We start from the raw sequence: 18,794 nt of genomic DNA, 5'->3' as shown, positions 1-18,794 counted from the left end.
ATGTGGGGAGGGGAAGTCCCTTAACCCTTCATATACCAGTTACTCACAGAGCTCGCAGTTTGACCCACATCTTCTTGCTTGGGGCCGACTTCAGCTCGAATGGAGAGGTGCATGCCTCTAGCAGATCTTTGTCTACACTGGGCGACTCCATCATTCCTGTATAAAAACAGAAAACATGTCAGTGACATTATTAGTAGGTGTTCTACATCTACCATCTGTTGGAAACTTCACTGGACACAGTAGGGTTAATTAATTGTCCATTTGACAACCCCTCGTCTCCAGTAAGAGATGATCGATTATATCTGCAATCGTTTGCATACCTTATCTGTTCAATAGAGGTTGCTCTAGCACTTAGCTGATATTAAACACATATGACCAGCTCATTGACCAAGAGCAAGAGGCAAAAGAATGCATTAGGAATGGTACATGGTACCTATAAGCATCTCAGTGATAAACAGTGACGCACACACAGTACCCTAAACATAGACTCTGAAACATACCATAACAATGATAGCAGGATCAACCTTTAACTACCAGCACTGTTATTTGCACAAAGAGCTGTGCCAGCAAGGAAGGGGTTCAAGCAAAATGTTTTCTCTCACATGTTCTGTGGTCTCCCTTGTGTCCTTCAGGGAAATCAGTCCATTCTCCTTGCACTGTGATGGATAAATGTGGGCAGCGGGGAGGGGGACTAATAGCAGCGGCGATGGCATGAAGCAGGATGCCTGCCCCTTCTGCAGTGGGATCTGTACGCGTGTAAGTGAACGAGATAGAGTATGTTATACCTCTAATCCACAGCAGTACCTCCCCCAGTTACTCTAACAGGTTATCAGAGTGTGCACATATTATTCCCACCTCCCCATAAGGCATCAGGAGTTATATATGACCTGTAACGAGAGTCCTGCCCTCCGGAGATACCACATGTGACTGTCATGACAATGTGACATAAACAACAGATTATAAAATTATCACCATAAACCTGCAATGCACCAAGCGCATAAAAACCCTGCAATGAATAGAATGTATTGTACTCGTCAAAATACCCCAAATGATTATGTCATAAATAAGTTTTTAACATATAATAGCATAAATACCAGCCAATAACATTTTTTTTTATAGTCATAAAGGTACTACTGTGATTTTTCTGATAGTCCACACAATTAGTGTAACATACATATTACAGAGATAAAAAAATTACCTGTAGCTACACATTGTTTACGTGTTTATAGATACATATATATATATATATATATATATATATATATATATATATATATATATATATATTTATATATATTTAGATATGTCCCGAAATCACAGATAGCAATGTGATTTTCAGTAGGTTGCTAGGCAACACCATGCAAACACATGCTCAACCATTTAGGAGCAGGACATATTATATACTTTGCATTTGTATTCTGCTTTGAAAGTATAGAAATGTCACTGGCATGGAGGTGGAACAATGCATACTAATCAATCTCTGGCACATAATATTTAGGTGATAAATAACAGTGTGGATATGGAAGTAACGTGTGTGGAGTGACTAAAGACATGTGCCTTTTTAGGTATAAGTAACTAAAGTGATTTGCTGACAAATTTGAAACGTCAGTGTCCCAGCAACACACAATATAGTAGGAATATGTGAATAAATATTTTCATCACCTATATGTATAAAGCAAAGGATGCTATTATTTTGAATTTATTACAGCTTTACAAATAAAGACATGTAACGAATTTGGAAAATGTATCAATGCAATTGCATCTAAAGAGATTAAACTATCCACAACTGTGAATGTTATTGATATTGACAAGTCAAAAACGTGACACCATCTTTGGCCCTGAACACCTGTTTATTAGTCTTTCTCGGCTAATAGCATCGCCTATTGTACTTGGCTGGACGGGTATAGTCCATCCCTTTTAAAGATGAAACAAATATTGCATAGGTCTTTTGACGAAAATATATTTATGAAAACACAATCACAGCTTAATGCTGGCCACATGCTAGCAACTCCTGTCCAGTCCAGTCGTGGCCCAAATGCTAAAGTCTGTTTAAAATCTGACCTCACTTGTATGTGGCAGAATTGGACCAATTGGTCAGATCAAACTAGGGCTTGTTAGAGTGTTCAAAAGAATGTCATTTACCACTGATAGTCAAAATTATCCAAGTGAATGGTCCGGTATGCACACACTTTCCAACAGATGTTTAATGTGCATCAATTTCGGAATTGCCTTCAGCATTACTGAGCATTAAAGATTGGTACAATATAATGGATTTCTATAGAAGCTCTCAAGAGAACAGGAGTAGATTCAATTCCCCGCTCACTATTACCATTACTACGGTAATTTTAACGCGGATTTGTGCTTGCGGTTCACAGAGTTGCGCTCAAAAATCAGCTGAGAGATTACCGAAGTAACGGTAATAGTGGACGGGCCGCATTGTTCTTGAATCTACCCCTAAATGTTCTGTTAAAAACAAAGATACACTATATACATATTTTATTTTATTTAAACTACAAGGTTTTGCCTTTGCTTTGAACCAGCTCAATTTTCAACACCCATGAATATAGTGCCCAAGGCTTATACCACAGTCCAGAATGTCAGCCCTGAAATAATAATAATAATAATAATAATGAGTTATGTCTTTTAGTAGAGGAATTATCTTGTTACTGTACTAGACTAACAAACTCACAAAAGAAGTGGATTTTCCATATATGTCAGTTGTCTCTATCCCTAGTCTGCATACAACTGCTCTCTAGTTAGTATCACAGAATCTTCTTTGACGATAAACTATAGGACTTCTTAAGTCCCTCAAAGTTCCAACCACATATTTCCAGACAATACTTTTGGCATACATGGTGACAATACCATAGGATATCGTACTCTTAGGCATTGCTGAATCAACTCATCATCTCTGTACTGGGGGCCTAATGTAGAGTGAGGCGGATTTTACATAGCATGCTGAGTTGCACATATATTAAGAAATATGCAACTCAGCAGGATATGTAAGATGTGTCTGATGCATAAAGATCCCTTTAAAGAGTATGACACGCTTGAAAGTGATCATCACGCTATATATAGTGATGTCAGCATACCCATGGCTGCCACTTGTATCTTGGCACTTGTAGAACTACTGTAGTGGACCTGTAAAAAATACGCTGAAAAAAACTACGCAGACACTGTGATAAAGATCTTTATTAAGATAAAGGGCACCCTGACACAAATGCTGTTTTACCCATTCATTTCTCACCTAATTCCCTTTGGGGGTCACCTTCTGTTTGGAAGCTTGCAATTCACTGAGATAGTAAAAATACACATGGAATCTGAAGAACTGCTCCTCGTGGAGCCATGACGGGAGTCTTACGCCTCGTCACACTCGCCAATAAAGCTTTGTTCTGATTGGTCAGAGTATGGGAAAGCTGCTCTGTATTGGATAGTAGTGGAGAAACCCCACAGGGGTGTCAACACTAACCGCAATGTTATACAATGAATCATTGAAGTTCACTGATACCTTTTACTGTATACTGTTAGGTACCTAACCTCAGCAGACATACAATTTTGCCTCTCACTTCCAAATCAACACATCTCTTCATTCAGCACAACTGTCACGGGCACTAGGAGTTTTACCCAGAATTCACCAGGTGTAGCTACACTTACCAGAAGTGCGGACCTCTGGGTAGTGTGGTGAATCAGTGGAACCATACAGTAGAATAGAGGAAAGGAATGTCAATAGTATAAATGCTGAGTCTTGGCACCGTGGAACTGTGATGGTACAGCAGTCAAGTAAACAGGATAAAATATGGAAAGAGTCCAAGTGCCTTAGCACGCAGGTAGCATATAGCAGGCCAGTACTTGATAACTGGATAACGTTAGGCAAAGACCAATTGACAATATAGTAGAAGAGTCAGCGACTTGCAGCTACAATACAGAGGCACTTGTAGACTTTAGTCCAGCTAATAGGTACCATACAGAGTAGTTGCTATATCACAAGGAAACATGAATGGTCTACAGCTGGTAAGTTTCACCACGGATATGTAGAGAAGACTTGTCCAGCGCAGGTGTGTAACAGAATAGCGTGAGTGGTCTGCAATTGGCAAGTTGTACCACTGATGTGAAGGGAAGACTTGTCCAAGCGCAGGCATGGAACGGAGTAACGTGAGTGGTCTGCAATAGGCAAGTTTTACCACTGATGTGTAGAGAAGACTTGTCCAGATGCAGGCGTGGAACGGAGTAACATGAGTGGTCTGCAATAGGCAAGTTGTACCACTGATGTGAAGGGAAGACTTGTCCAGGTGCAGGCGTGGAACGGAGTAACGTGAGTGGTCTGCAATAGGCAAGTTGTACCACTGATGTGAAGGGAAGACTTGTCCAGGAGCAGACAGGTAACGGAGGTAGCGAGAGTATTCTGCAGCGGGTAAGTTCTACTACCGATGTGGAGAGGAGACTTGTCCAGAAGCAGGCAGGTAACGGAGGTAGCGAGAGTAGTCTGCAGCGGGTAAGTTCTACTACCGATGTGGAGAGAAGACTTGTCCAGAAGCAGGCAGGTAACGGAGGTAGCGAGAGTAGTCTGCAGCGGGTAAGTTCTACTACCGATATGGAGAGAAGACTTGTCCAGAAGCAGGCAGGTAACGGAGGTAGCGAGAGTAGTCTGCAGCGGGTAAGTTCTACTACCGATGTGGAGAGGAGACTTGTCCAGAGCAAACGGATAACACGAGCAGAAACAGGAAACACCTCAGAGTCTCAAGGAATGAGAACCAAGAACAGGCAAAGGTAATAGAGCAACAGGTGCCTTAAGTACTGAGAGGTGATTAGTTAACCAATGAGACTAGAGGCGAGGTATTAACAGTTCAGGATTTCTGCACATGCGCAATCTTAGTCAAGATGGCGGACGGCCGCGGCTCAGGAGAGGCGCCGGCAGGAGCGAGAGAGGCCCATGTCCCAACCTAGAGGCACTAACAGTCCGGTGAGTGACAGTACCCCCCCTATTAAAGGTGGGCACAGAACACTTAGAACCAGGTTTGCCCGGATATTTGGAATAAAACTTTTTCAGAAGAGCTGGAGCATTAAGATCATCTGCACGGATCCAAGAGCGCTCCTCTGGACCAAAACCTTTCCAATGCACTAGGAAGCGAAGGACTTCCCTAGAGATTTTAGCATCAAGTATATGAGTAATCTCAAACTCTTACTCTTGTTGAGCTTGAACTGGGCGAGATACTGAAGAAGGAACAGAAAATCGGTTGATGATGAGAGGTTTGAGTAATGAAACGTGGAAGGAATTGGAGATACGAAGGTTCTTCGGTAAATACAGCTTAAAACAAACAAGATTTATCACTTGAACGATTTTATAAGAACCAATAAAACGTGGAGCAAACTTCATGGAAGGAACCTTCAGGCGAATATTCTTGGTAGAAAGCCATACACGATCTCCAATTTTAAGTGCTGGAATTGCTTGCCTCTTTTTATCAGCAAAAAATTTATATCTTGAAGATGCCTTTTTCAAAGAGAATTTAACCTGAGCCCAAATGGATTTAAACTTTTGACATAAACCTTCCACAGCAGGAACTTGGGTGGGAGGGAGGGCAGGAAATTCTGGGAGAGACGGATGGTGACCGTATACAACAAAAAATGGTGTTTTAGAAGATGACTCATGATACATATTATTATGGGCGAATTCGGCCCATGGAAGCAAATCTACCCAATTGTCCTGGTTGGCTGAAGAAAAAATTCTTATGAAAGTCTCTAGATCTTGATTCACTCTCTCGTCTGTCCATTTGATTGAGTTTTACCACTGATGTGTAGAGAAGACTTGTCCAGATGCAGGCGTGGAACGGAGTAACGTGAGTGGTCTGCAATAGGCAAGTTGTACCACTGATGTGAAGGGAAGACTTGTCCAGGTGCAGGCGTGGAACGGAGTAACGTGAGTGGTCTGCAATAGGCAAGTTGTACCACTGATGTGAAGGGAAGACTTGTCCAGGTGCAGGCGTGGAACGGAGTAACGTGAGTGGTCTGCAATAGGCAAGTTGTACCACTGATGTGAAGGGAAGACTTGTCCAGGTGCAGGCATGTAACGGAGCAAAGTGAGTGGTCTGCAATAGGCAAGTTGTATCACTGATGTATAGAGGAGACTTGTCGAGGAGCAGGCAGGTAACGGAGGTAGCGAGAGTAGTCTGCAGCGGGTAATTTCTACTGCCGATGTGGAGAGGAGACTTGTCCAGAGCAAACGGATAACACGAGCAGAAACAGCAAACACCTCAGAGTCTCAAGGAATGAGAACCAAGAACAGGCAAAGGTAATAGGTCAACAGGTGCCTTAAGTACTGAGAGGTGATTAGTTAACCAATGAGACTAGAGGCGAGGTATTAACAGTTCAGGGTTTCTGCACATGCGCAATCTTAGTCAAGATGGCGGATGGCCGCGGCTCAGGAGAGGCGCCGGCAGGAGCGAGAGAGACCCATGTCCCAACCTACAGGCACTAACAGTCCGGTGAGTGACAACAACTCTATGGCAGCCACACTTCATAGCTGCAAGCAGTGATAGTACCTTTCTGTGAAAAGCCTAATCATAAGGTCAATTACAATAGGCCACCACTCTGTTACATAACAAATTAGCTGTTCTTGTTAAAAATAATGGGCTTCATTTAGAGTCGGATGCAAAGTCCATTTCAGGCGCATCCTGCACATTTGCACTGATGGGGCATGAGCAGTAAGCAACAGTTCTGTCTGCTTTTCAGACGCAGTGTACACTGCGACATCTTGTGTCTCAGTAAAAGGGAAAGGGTGAAACACAGAGTTATGTAGGCGTGACCGTGAATAATTCAGATACTATAGGCGTCTACCAGCAAAAACTACCCTAGTCTGATCAAGACGCAGGCGGAACACACTTCAAAACAAGACTGAAAAAGTGTGGCAGGAATTAGGTGGCGCAAGTAGTTAGCTAGCTGCAGGAACTGGTCACAGCTTGCTAAGGTATTACGAGTGGGACGCAACTGGCGTTGCATGCTACTCATAATACCCTACCGAACTGCTGCACACTCCCACTCCTACTCTTTAATGTAAGTCTTAGACGCACATTGCGTCCGACACTAAATGAAGCCCATTGTCTCCAAGGCTTAACGTTTAACATACCACAATTCTTGCGTAAATATTCATCTGTGATTAGTTCTTCCCTAACTTGCTGGTCTATTTACCTTTTCTGATCTGCAGTTTTAATATATTAATTGCATATGCAGTCACTAGATGTCATTTATGAAGAGCTCATGATGCGCTCTGCAAACCTCTTTTAGGACTGGCGCTCCTTGATGGTTGCCCAGTGTGCTTCAAGGTTGACACCTCCCCTCTGCTCTCAGGAGACGATCCAGCAAACTAGTGGTGTGGAGAGGCAAAAAAATTGAAGTGACGCACTGTCAGTACAACTTCCTACCCCTCCTATAATAATACTACACCTAGTATTGTGAAACAGTGCAAACATGAGATTTTATTTTATGTCAATAAAGAATCAAGATAAATGCAGTATTTTAGGAGAAAAACTGAAAATTTTATAATATCGAAAGGGGGGGAATTTAAAGTGATTGGAGGTTGGAATTTTGATGTGTTTTGTTTGAATTATTAGAACAAGTTCAAAATGCAATTGAATTTGGCTGGTTCGAGAGCCTCATATTGTTTGTGGTGTGATCACAATTTTTGGGCTGGTTAGATTGCTGTGACTGCCCTGCCCTCAAACACCAATCCTCGCTCAATTTACAGCTAAAATAAAACTATAAAATCTTGCCTGTGGGAGATATCATTGCTACATTTTATACTATTCTTTTAATATGTGTACATTTCACCATTTGCATGGAAAACCATTAAAATATTATATACATTGTAGCCAGTTTAGGCTGAAACAAGATCATTTTCCAGAACAAAGAGGGTGTTTGTCTTGCCTAAATTTACTGCACATGTTTTAATCCCCCTTAGACACCCTTTAATATATACTAATGTGCAACAGTGGCTGTACGTACTCTTCAACATGAAATAAATAGGGGTCATAAATGAGGAGGTGTCTTGCTTTCCATGAATTGTTCAATCCGGTGAAGTTTGGGTGGAAGTACTAATACCGCTTTCATACTGCTGCCCCGGCAATATCCCGGGTTTTTCAAGCCGGGTTTTTGCCGGGGCTCGGAGCGTCCCAGCTCAGAAACACCATTCATACTGCACCTCGGACACGGGAATTTCCCGGGTTGACCCCATTCATACTGCACAAGTCTGTGCCCTGGCAATTTGTGGGAGTCATCACCAGAGCAGTTTTCATTGGCTGAAAAATGGTGATACACAATATAATAATACAATAATACAATAATGAATAAAGGATACCTCCAATTGGCTTATATATTTAGTCGTACTAGTCTAGGAGGGCTTTCTGAAAGGCATAAAGAGACTGGGAAACATATATTTAAGGGAAGGTTGTAGGAGCTTTTAAAGCTAGGCATTGCATATTTCAATGATTACCCCAAAAGACTAGACTTCTAGATGGAAAATTAATGGCCTCTTTTTGGCAAGCATAAAATGAATGAGAAATGCCTAATTCCAAATCCTCCAGAGACAGGCAGACAGCCAATCAGCTTGTTTTCTGTGCAACCCGGGTGGAAAAACCCGGGTTGCACCATTCATAGTGCAGGCAACCCGGGTCCGACCCGGGAATTACCCCTCGATCAACCCGGGTTTTTAGACCCGGGATTTTTGACTTGTACCATTCATACTGCACCAAGACCCGGGTCGTTTGAGCTCGCCCCGGTAAAAACCCAGGATTTTGGTGCAGTATGAATGGGGTATAAGTTAAGCAGTCCCTAATCCCCCTTGTACAGCGGGGTGTGGGAGCAATATTAAAACAAACTTATGAGATGACAGCACCACTTCCAGATTTCTTTGCAGCTTCAATTACTTCTTTTTTCCTAATTGTTTTTTGAATGGTTATACCTCTGGGGCTGACAAACGAACACATCATTTAACTATGCATGTAATAAATATTTGTAATCTATTAAAATAGTTGTCTGTTCTAAGGAGTGGTGTGTGAGTGTTCATTAGATTTTTTTTATATTTATTCATTTTGTTGACCTTTTGGCGAGAATACATTTAGCCTCATTCACCTATGGCATGGAGAATAGAAATGATGCTGGAATTATAAAGGTGATACTTATGGAATTTATACTGGATATCACCCAGCTACCCAATGCATGGGCACTGAGAAGAGTCTCCAGCAAGATGGTTACTGTACATCCCCCTCAACACCAGAAAAGGGACTATGAACAGTCCACTGAACTGACACCGGTTATTTATTCTCATGACCCTCATATCTCCAGAAAAGTGAGTAAAATGCGTGTGAATAAAGCAATGTATAGTGTGCATTTTGAATACTAAACATGTAGATGGATTTAATCCAGAAACATTTTGTAATTGCAATAGCATGCATTTCTATAACAGATATCAGATACTGTGCACATAACCTTAAGATTTTGTCAAATTATCATCATCACCATTTATTTATATAGTGCCACTGATTCCACAGCGCTGTACAGAGAACTCATTCACACGTTCACATCAGTCCCTGCCCCATTGGAGCTTACAGTCTAAATTCCCTAACACACACACACACAGACAGAGAGAGACTAGGGTCAATTTTTGATAGCAGCCAAATAACCTACTAGTATGTTTTTGGAGTGTGGGAGGAAACCAGAGCACCCGGAGGAAACCCACGCAAACGCGGGAAGAACATACACACTCCACACAGATAAGGCCATGTGAGGCAGAAGTGCTAACCACTTGGCCACCGTGCTGTCCATTAAAATAACTTTCTGATTTCCTAAAATTAAATGACGTGATCATTTTGGAACAAGTTAGGTCAATGAGAACACATTAGTATGATTACTGCTCTCTCTAAACTGAACACCCTGGAAAACACAGTTACTCTCTCTAAAGATTCCCACCCCTGCACAATATATTTTTCGTAATGAGTTTGTGCAGGGGTGGGAATCTCATTAGATTACAATATTAAGTCTTACATTTCCTGGTTGCTGAATATAGGTTGGGATCTGGAGCCACGGGTACTGCAGGTGTCCTCTGGATGCACAGTTTAGTGACTTGAATAAAAAGTCCTGGATAGGCTCAAGAAATCCAATGCATTGTATTTCTTTTTTTAAAGTTCAATAGATTCATAAACAGCTGGAACAACAGTTTAAACTGTGGTCTCTCTTATGTAAAAAGTTTGTTGATAAGTGAAATCATAAGAAGATTGTGTTCTTAAAGTTTATATTGATCTTTCTCTGATTTTAATATCGATATGTATCTTTCTGAACCAGATTTTTTACTTAAAATTTTATTTTTAGACCAAAAATTTGCACTTGAACTATTATTTTACTGGTTTAGAAATTACCCTTAATGTGTTCAGGATGCAATATTATTATTATTAAGGTAAAACAAGAGAATGGCATAAGCTGGGTACACACTACAGGTATTTCACCCGATTATCGTGCCAATTACACGATAAAGGACCACTAGGTCCGATATTTCATTAGTGCGTATTAATTATGTTTCATTGTACCAAAGCACAATGTATCATTTGATTTGATTGTATAACCTGACTAAAAATCTCTATTATCAATGGAACGATTTTGAGCAAATTCTGAATTGTGTATGCACTTACGACCACGACCAGCAATGAAGGCAGATCAACCTGTACAATGTGTACACATGAATCGCATGCTGATCGGGACTTTTAGTTGTTGGTAAAATCGTCAACAATATAGCATTGGAAGAAATTTTGGGTAGTGTGTACCCAGCCTAAGAGTATCCCAATTTCTAAACTGGGAATACTGACAAATGTGTGCATTTGTAGTAACAGCAGTGTGGTTGGGGAAGAGGAATTATGAGAGGGGCCTTTTTTTCTATTGTTACAGCATCCAATGCAGCGACAGTAGACATGTCTGCAATGGTTGGCAGGTCCTTCAGTCCGGACCAGATGTTATCAGCATCCCCGCCAGCGGGTCTTTTAGGAAAACTGAGCTTTTTCCTCGCACCTTTATCCTCCAAATTTTTGTTTTCCATTATATGTAGCACAAGAGAGCGTACCCCTAAGCCACACACACTCGGCAAAGCCTTTAAAAATTATATGCGGCACAGGAGAGTACCACTGGACTTCTACTGCTGAATCAGTGAACTTTGTAATATAGCAGTACCACTGGACTTCTACTGCTGAATCAGTGAACTTTGTAATATAGCAGTACCACTGGACTTCTACTGCTGAATCAGTGAACTTTGTAATATAGCAGTACCACTGGACTTATACTGCTGAATCAGTGAACTTTGTAATATAGCAGTACCAATGGACTTATACTGCTGAATCAGTGAACTTTGTAATATAGCAGTACCACTGGACTTCTACTGCTGAATCAGTGAACTTTGTAATATAGCAGTACCACTGGAATTATACTGCTGAATTAGTGAACTTTGTAATATAGCAGTACCAATGGACTTATACTGCAGAATCAGTGAACTTTGTAATATTGCAGTACCACTGGACTTATACTGCTGAATCAGTGAACTTTGTAATATTGCAGTACCACTGGACTTATACTGCAGAATCAGTGAACTTTGTAATATTGCAGTACCACTGGACTTATACTGCAGAATCAGTGAACTTTGTAATATTGCAGTACCACTGGACTTATACTGCAGAATCAGTGAACATTGTAATATTGCAGTACCAATGGACTTATACTGCAGGATTGTTTTTGGATATTTTTTTTTTATTTCTTTGTTTTATAATTATTTTTTTTATTTTATTTTTATAACTTTTTTTTAAAAAAATTATAACTTGGGAATAATGGGGAAATAACAATGCCCTTAGAAGGACAGAGCACAGGACACAGCACCACTGGACTGAACAGGACACAGCACAGGACCCAGCAGCACCACTGAACTCAGAAGGACAGAGCACAGGACACAGCACCACTGGACTGAACAGGACACAGCACAGGACCCAGCAGCACCACTGAACTCAGAAGGACAGAGCACAGAACACAGCACCACTGGAGTGAGCACAGCACAGCACAGGATATAGCAGGGCAGAGGACCACCTAACACAACCTCCCTCTACCCTGATCAATGCCTGAGTGAGGATGGCGGCGGCCAGCGGGAAATTTATAGAATCCGAGTATCGCGAGATCCGACAACGGGATCATGACTCGGAGCCTCGCTTTCAGTTTTGCAATTGGCGGGAATACCCGGATCTGTCTCGGATCCGGCTCGGATCAGCAAGGTTCGGGTGGGCTCGGATTTCAGATATCCGAGCCCGCTCATCCCTAGAATATATATATCTTTCTTTTATTTATATATATATATATATATATATATATATATATATATATATATATATATATATATATATGTATATGTAAGAGAAGTTTGTTCATTTGTTGGCGAATATCTTCTCAAGGTATAGCTGTCAAATCTTACATAGCTATTTAGTATCAAAAAAGTAATCTATTAGACCACACAGTGTTGAGAGAATGCGACAAAGCATCAAATGACAAATATTGAAACATCATTTTTTGGGTGTCAACAATTTCGACTGCTAGAAGTAAACCTCACCACAACACGACATAATGACAATGTGACAAAGCAACAAATCTTATTTTCTAAATTGCATTCTTGGTCAATGTACCAAATAGTTTGCTAATGTATAAAAACTGCTACACAAATTGGTCTCAGGCAATGCCAGAAGACCCTATATACATACATATATATATAAACTCATATACTCAGTTAAGCTTTACAGAATGAATAGGATGCTTAGTGAACTTTCATACATAGTGATGACAGTAACAAACCTGCAGCACAATATTAATCATATAGTTTATATATATATATATATATATATATATATATATATATATATATATATATATATATGTATATATGCATGTATGGGATACTTAGTGAACTTTCATACATAGTGACGGCAGTAGCAAACCTGCAGCACAACATTAATCATATAGTTTGCATATCTGATACTCCAGGTGAATCAAAATCAAAGTTTGTTGCAACCAAAAATCAATGATCGATTTTGATTAATTCCTAGACTACCCCTATCACAGAGTACCCAAATTATTAACGGGCAAACTTCACTCACTACAACGTGAATGTGTTTTTGGGATATGCATAATGCCATTGCATGGTTTCTTTATACAGGAAAGAAGGAGCGATGCCACAGAGTGGAAATGGATTATAAGTATCTACAGCAGAGGTGGACAAATCCCATGAGTCACGTAGCAAATACACCTAAAAAATGACTGCTGCTGTCTAACCTTTGGAAGTCATTTCTTTTGATGTCAACTGATTAGCTCTTTGAAAGATCAGGAAGGTTTCAAGATTTCCCTGACTGGCTCTTGAGTTTTTCATTATTTTGTCCATGCCACATCTAGGATGTGTATTGGATGTCACTAACGCTTTCCTCAATGCATACTTTTTCATTCCAGGATATTGAAAGATATGTTGTAGTCTTACAGCCACTTACTTATTTATCCAGAGGAAATACAGACTACATTTTATTCTAATCAACTCAGTAAGGAGTTTTGCTGAGGAGTTTAATCTTTGGTTGCTGTGGAATGGGGGGGGGGGGGGTTCAGCTACAAATAACAAAACCTGACCACTTCATTGTCATTGGTAGTGTGCTTGCTGTAGATTCGACAGCAGTGAACATGTTTACGAATGCAGTATTGGATGCTTACTGTAAATTCAAAAACTGAAGCATTCATCCATTAATAAGCATTGACAGTTGATTTAGATTGGTACCCTGCAGCAAGGAGTTTGCTTTGCCCGGCTATATTATAACACTAGTGTTTCATTTGGAGAAACAGCATAATGACTGCAGTTCTTGCCTCTTTATCTGACTGGATTTGTACGTTTGGCATTGTATTACGCATCTGGGTGCCATGTCTTAGATTGGGAAACCCCTGTCTCCACCATTGCTCTTGGTAATCATCATCTAACCGGGTTAATATATAGAATACTAACTAATATTTTTATATAATGTAAAACAGACTATGCAATGTTTAAATGAGTGAACTGAAAGAGAACATACCAGGAGATAGAATTAAAATTAACTGGACTATTCATGCACCAGAATGCAACAGATTATATATATATATATATATATATATATATATATATATATATATATATATATATATATATATATTTATTTATATTTATAACTTTAGATTTGTAAATGTGCACAGTCAACAGATTTTCCTAACATACAGCAGAAATGTTTATGCCCCAAGACAGACATCTCTATTAGATCAGCCTTGTAAACTATATTGTTTTCGGGATCTAATTGTACAAATACGACAATTCTGTACATTATTATTTAATAGGCTATGATAACATTACAAACACTCTTAACATAGGGCTTTGCAGTTGATTCAATGCATCAAAGATTGTGTTTTCTCATGTACCTGGGGTAATGGAGTGTTAACAAAAATTATAGATTGCTAAACTGTTAAGAGCCTTTATATTAAATATATATGTTTTTGCTGTGTATAGAGCATGAGATTCCATGGATTTTAGGGGATAGCTGTCACACCTGCAGGCTATTTATAGATGCAGAAAGCTCTTTATTTTCAAGAGTGCCTGAAATACTCAGTGGGTCCTGTATTGCAGCCCCGTATTTCAGGAATTCTATGCAGAAACAAGTTGGTGCCGTGATTCTATTGCATTGTGTCTAACATAAACAAAACACACAAATTGCTAGCTCTGGATAGCATTAATTTTTTCTTGTTTTGTATCAATATGGGATCCTTCTAATTGTGGTACAGCCCAAATGTACAGCAGAGCTTGTTGGCTCTTTAAAAGGAAACAAATGACAAAATAAAAATAGAAACTGTATGTGTCACATATTGATGTGGGACATGAATGTTTTTATTGACACCTAACAGTGTTAAGATGTATTATTTATTCATATAGTAAACTTTATCTATCAATGTCGTTCTGTCTACCGAGATCATTTATTCCAGTGTGGAACACAAGATCTACAAGTTAGTTTATGCTCCCATCATCACTACACACATTTTAAAGGAAGTACTGTTCTAAGACATATCTGTCTATACAACTTTGACTACAGTATATGTCCTGATGGAAAAATATAAAAACCTTAAGAGCCAGATAACCACTGCATCTAAAGCTGCTGCTGACACGACTCTGTTTGGAAATTTTTATACATCCTAAAATGCTACATGTGTCTATATATATATATATATATATATATATATATATATATATATATATATATATATATATATATATATATATATATATACATACATATATAAAGATGCATTCAAAGATCACATAGCAATACATGTCATCTAGTTGTACTTTATCCTTTACAAGTTATACTTCCTACTGCTTAATCAATCGCGAATTGAATGCATTTGCATATTAAACATTAATAACAAATGCAGGTTAATTAGTAATTCCACACATGTCAATGCATTCAGCTGTCAGTATACCACAAAGCCATCACTACTTGTACAGAGTAGTGTCTGCAGTGTAACAGGTGCTGTACCTGGATGGAGCATGAGTGGAGATCCGCGCTGCAGCCGCCGTGCTGCTGATTGGGACATGGTTGCCCAGGTACGCCTCCGCTCTCACTTATGGAAAGTCCCGAGGGAAGCTCTTGGTTGTGCTCTTAGACCACGGTGTCCACCTCGGTCCCTGTTGACCGGGAGGTGTCCGTCTGCTGCTCGGTAACCCCAGCCTGAGCCTTGTGTTGTACAATGGTGCTGTAGCGTCCCAGTGCTGCCTTCTCGCTGTGTGACCTGCTCATCCGGCCAAGCGCGGTATCTGTCTGCAGAGGAGAGCAGCGACCATTCACATCACTGAAGAGGAGAGGTGGGGGGGAGAGAAAGAGGAGGGGGAGCAGCACATACACATAGAGGCAAGACGGAAAGATGAGGAGGGAAGGAGAGACAATGGACCAGAGAAAAGAAGAAGAGTGATAACAGATAGAGAAGAGAGAGACAGACGGAAAGCAGACATTCCCAGCGTAGACATGTTGTGTATTGTTTTAGAATATAACATATTGAAGAGAAATACATTGGATAATATGTTAAATAGGCACACCAAATAGAAAGTGCTTCAAGAGAGCAGACTCGCTTATTAACCATAATCCTATTGTAAACCACATGATTCAATTGTAGCCCAGTGTTTTTAATGAGTTGTCATAAACAAGTATTGTAAATTACACTCTGGCATTTAGCAGTAGCACAGTAATTACACATTTATAGTTCATGAGCCCAATTGTAAAGCACTACAGAATTTGCTGGCGCTATATAAATAAATGATGATGATGATGAGCTCACAGGGATTGTAAAAACTTTGTTCTTAGCCATGATCCCTGCATTCAGGACTTGTGTTTTTGTGTTGAGATGGCACAAAGGGTGATGGACACAGTGCAAAATAATTGTAAAGTGCTACGGAATTTGCTGGCGCTATATAAATAAATGTTGATGATGATGGTGATGATGAAAATATAAACCAACATTTTTTGGCAGATTGAAACTACCAGGCACATATTACTCACTGCACATCTATTTCAAAACCTATTTTGAAATTAAATTTTCATTGAAACACAAAGTAATATCCTCACCCCAAGAATATCAATTTCCACCACAAACCTTATATTTCTAAATATTTTGCACTAGCCACAAGAATACGTCATATAGTGATTGGAATATATAGAAACATCCTCAATTATTTGCCATTGTTCTTGTCACTTCTTGTACCATGGATGTGAGACAGTGTCTCTTAGACCAAGGTGGTGGAAAAGAGCAAAGTGTTAAGCAACTTTATCCCTTGGGTATGCACAAGGAGGGAGAAAGCCTACTCTGTTGGCAGATACAATGAACCACTTTTTTTGCCCTGACTTTTTGGTGGGCAAAGATGACAAATTAATTTGCTGGGGCCTCCTGGGCACATATTTCTTTATTTTTACGGGTTAGAGTGCACCTTTTTTTTGCTCATTTCCCTTTAATTTCAGTGCATGGGTGACCCTTATAGCCCGTTCACCTTTATCAAGACTAGGTGGAGTGGTCCTTATCCCTCCCTGCCTCCCTCTGATGCAACCCCTTTTAAGGGTGTTCAAAATTTAGACCTTGGTTGAAGCTAAGGCTGATACCAAGGTGAAACGATCCTCCTAGCCTTACAGTGAAGGAGGTTAGAGCCTTCTGGCCCATGAAATGGTAGATGTAATGGGAATGTTCTCTTTTGAGGGCTTCTAACTAAGACTGCGTCTTAAGTGCAAAACCAAGCAAAGTGTTGTGATTTTGTTGGGAACTGAAAAGTACAATTGTTCTGATAAGTACATAGTTAAACACAAGCATATAGTTGGATTTTAATTAAGTACATTTTAAAACTTTTGTTGGAGGAGTTGCTTGCACTTTAAGTTTCTGAGTGACATGATTCAAATTGGGTGGGAGAGAGTGAAAAAAAAGTGTGCAATCACGTTTAAATAATTGCAGCTGCTGTTGTTCAGTGCTTTTAACAGCGCTACATCTTAAATGCAAAAGCAAGCAGCTGTGTGAGTTTTTTGCTAGCAACTGAATGAAAGTGCATAGTTCAAAGCAAGGAACTGGGAACATAAGGTATAATTTTACTTCGTTATTTGCAAAAGGTTGTGATCTATTTGTGTACTATTGATTCTTAAAGACATTTAATATGATTATGTAGCTTTGAGTAGTCTTTTTGTACTTTCAAACAACTGTAGTAATTAAAGATGCTCAGGCTCGGTTCCTCGGAATCCAAACACATCCGAACTTAGGAGATCCGAGTACCGAGCCGAGCAGGCAAATTCTACTGCGTTATATAGGCAACAGATAAAGAGGAGTGCTCCATTGCTAAGAGTCATTGCTGAAATAGAAATTATAGGGCTGGCTGGCTTGGTCTAAATCTGCAGTTAAATTTTACTGTACTCACTCAGAAACAGGACAGGTGGCAGGGTTCAGTGCTGAAACAGAAATTGTAATAATAGGGCTGTCAGTGTTCTTCAAAGTCTCCAGTGACATTGTATTATGCCATAGGACATACAGAAACAGGAGGGGTGACATTGTTGTTGTCACTCTCCAGTCTCAATCATGATGATACTAATCCCTCTACCTCATATGCTAAAGCCTATGTTCAAGTGCATAGTGGCTTGTACCTTTTTAAAGAAAAAAAACCTCTCTAAAGAAGGTGAAAGTTTACTGTAGAAAAACATAAATTACCAAGATACAATTCTACAAAAATATTACCAGGCATACCAGCATCAGGTAACTCCCTTCTCTTAGCTAGATTTCAGCACCTGCAATCTACACTGTCATCATATTCACCCTCATCATTGTGTACATGTTCCTCAAACAATACTAATTCATCCCTGCTGAAATCCACCATCACAGAAGTCTGTGTACTTTGATGTAATTGCCGATAATGGCCTTTCTCATGCAATTTGTAGTTCATTTTATGGCAGAGCTGTCATGATTTTTGGGCAATTCTTTTAGAGCAGAGCAAATGTCAAAATGTTGTGCTGACTCATCTGCATCACCACTGGGTGCCTTGGGAAAGCTAAGTTTTTTTCGAGAAGCAGCTGCTAGAGAAACTGAAGGAGGAGATGACATTACAAGATGTTGATAGCTCTTGGATCCTGGCGAAGTGAATTAAGTCCTAGATCTACAATTACAATATAGTTAGCGCATTTGTTTAGTTTAATTTCCTCTTTAAATTTCTCTAG

General features: G+C 39.8%; 1 protein-coding gene across 4 annotated transcripts in view; it reads right to left on the bottom strand.

Annotated features, from left to right (window-relative positions):
• Positions 1–18,794, bottom strand: part of PDE1B (phosphodiesterase 1B) — a 301,797-nt gene that overhangs the window by 256,398 nt on the left and 26,605 nt on the right. The window contains exons 2-3 of one of the 4 annotated variants that reach the window (XM_075199244.1): positions 15,597–15,878; positions 48–156 (exon numbers count right to left, since the gene is read on the bottom strand). In XM_075199244.1, the coding sequence (XP_075055345.1) occupies positions 48–156; positions 15,597–15,654 (167 nt within the window). In that variant the 5' untranslated portion in view covers positions 15,655–15,878. Of the gene's footprint in view, positions 1–47; positions 157–500; positions 742–15,596; positions 15,894–18,794 lie in introns of those variants that run through there. The other 3 variants (XM_075199243.1, XM_075199246.1, XM_075199247.1) reach the window with 3 other exon arrangements.

The sequence above is a fragment of the Mixophyes fleayi genome, chromosome 2, assembly GCF_038048845.1.
Source record: "Mixophyes fleayi isolate aMixFle1 chromosome 2, aMixFle1.hap1, whole genome shotgun sequence".
NCBI classification, from domain to species: Eukaryota; Metazoa; Chordata; class Amphibia; order Anura; family Limnodynastidae; genus Mixophyes; species Mixophyes fleayi.
The sequence above is the reverse complement of the archived record's forward strand: the minus strand, read 5'-3'. Positions and strand labels throughout refer to the sequence as shown.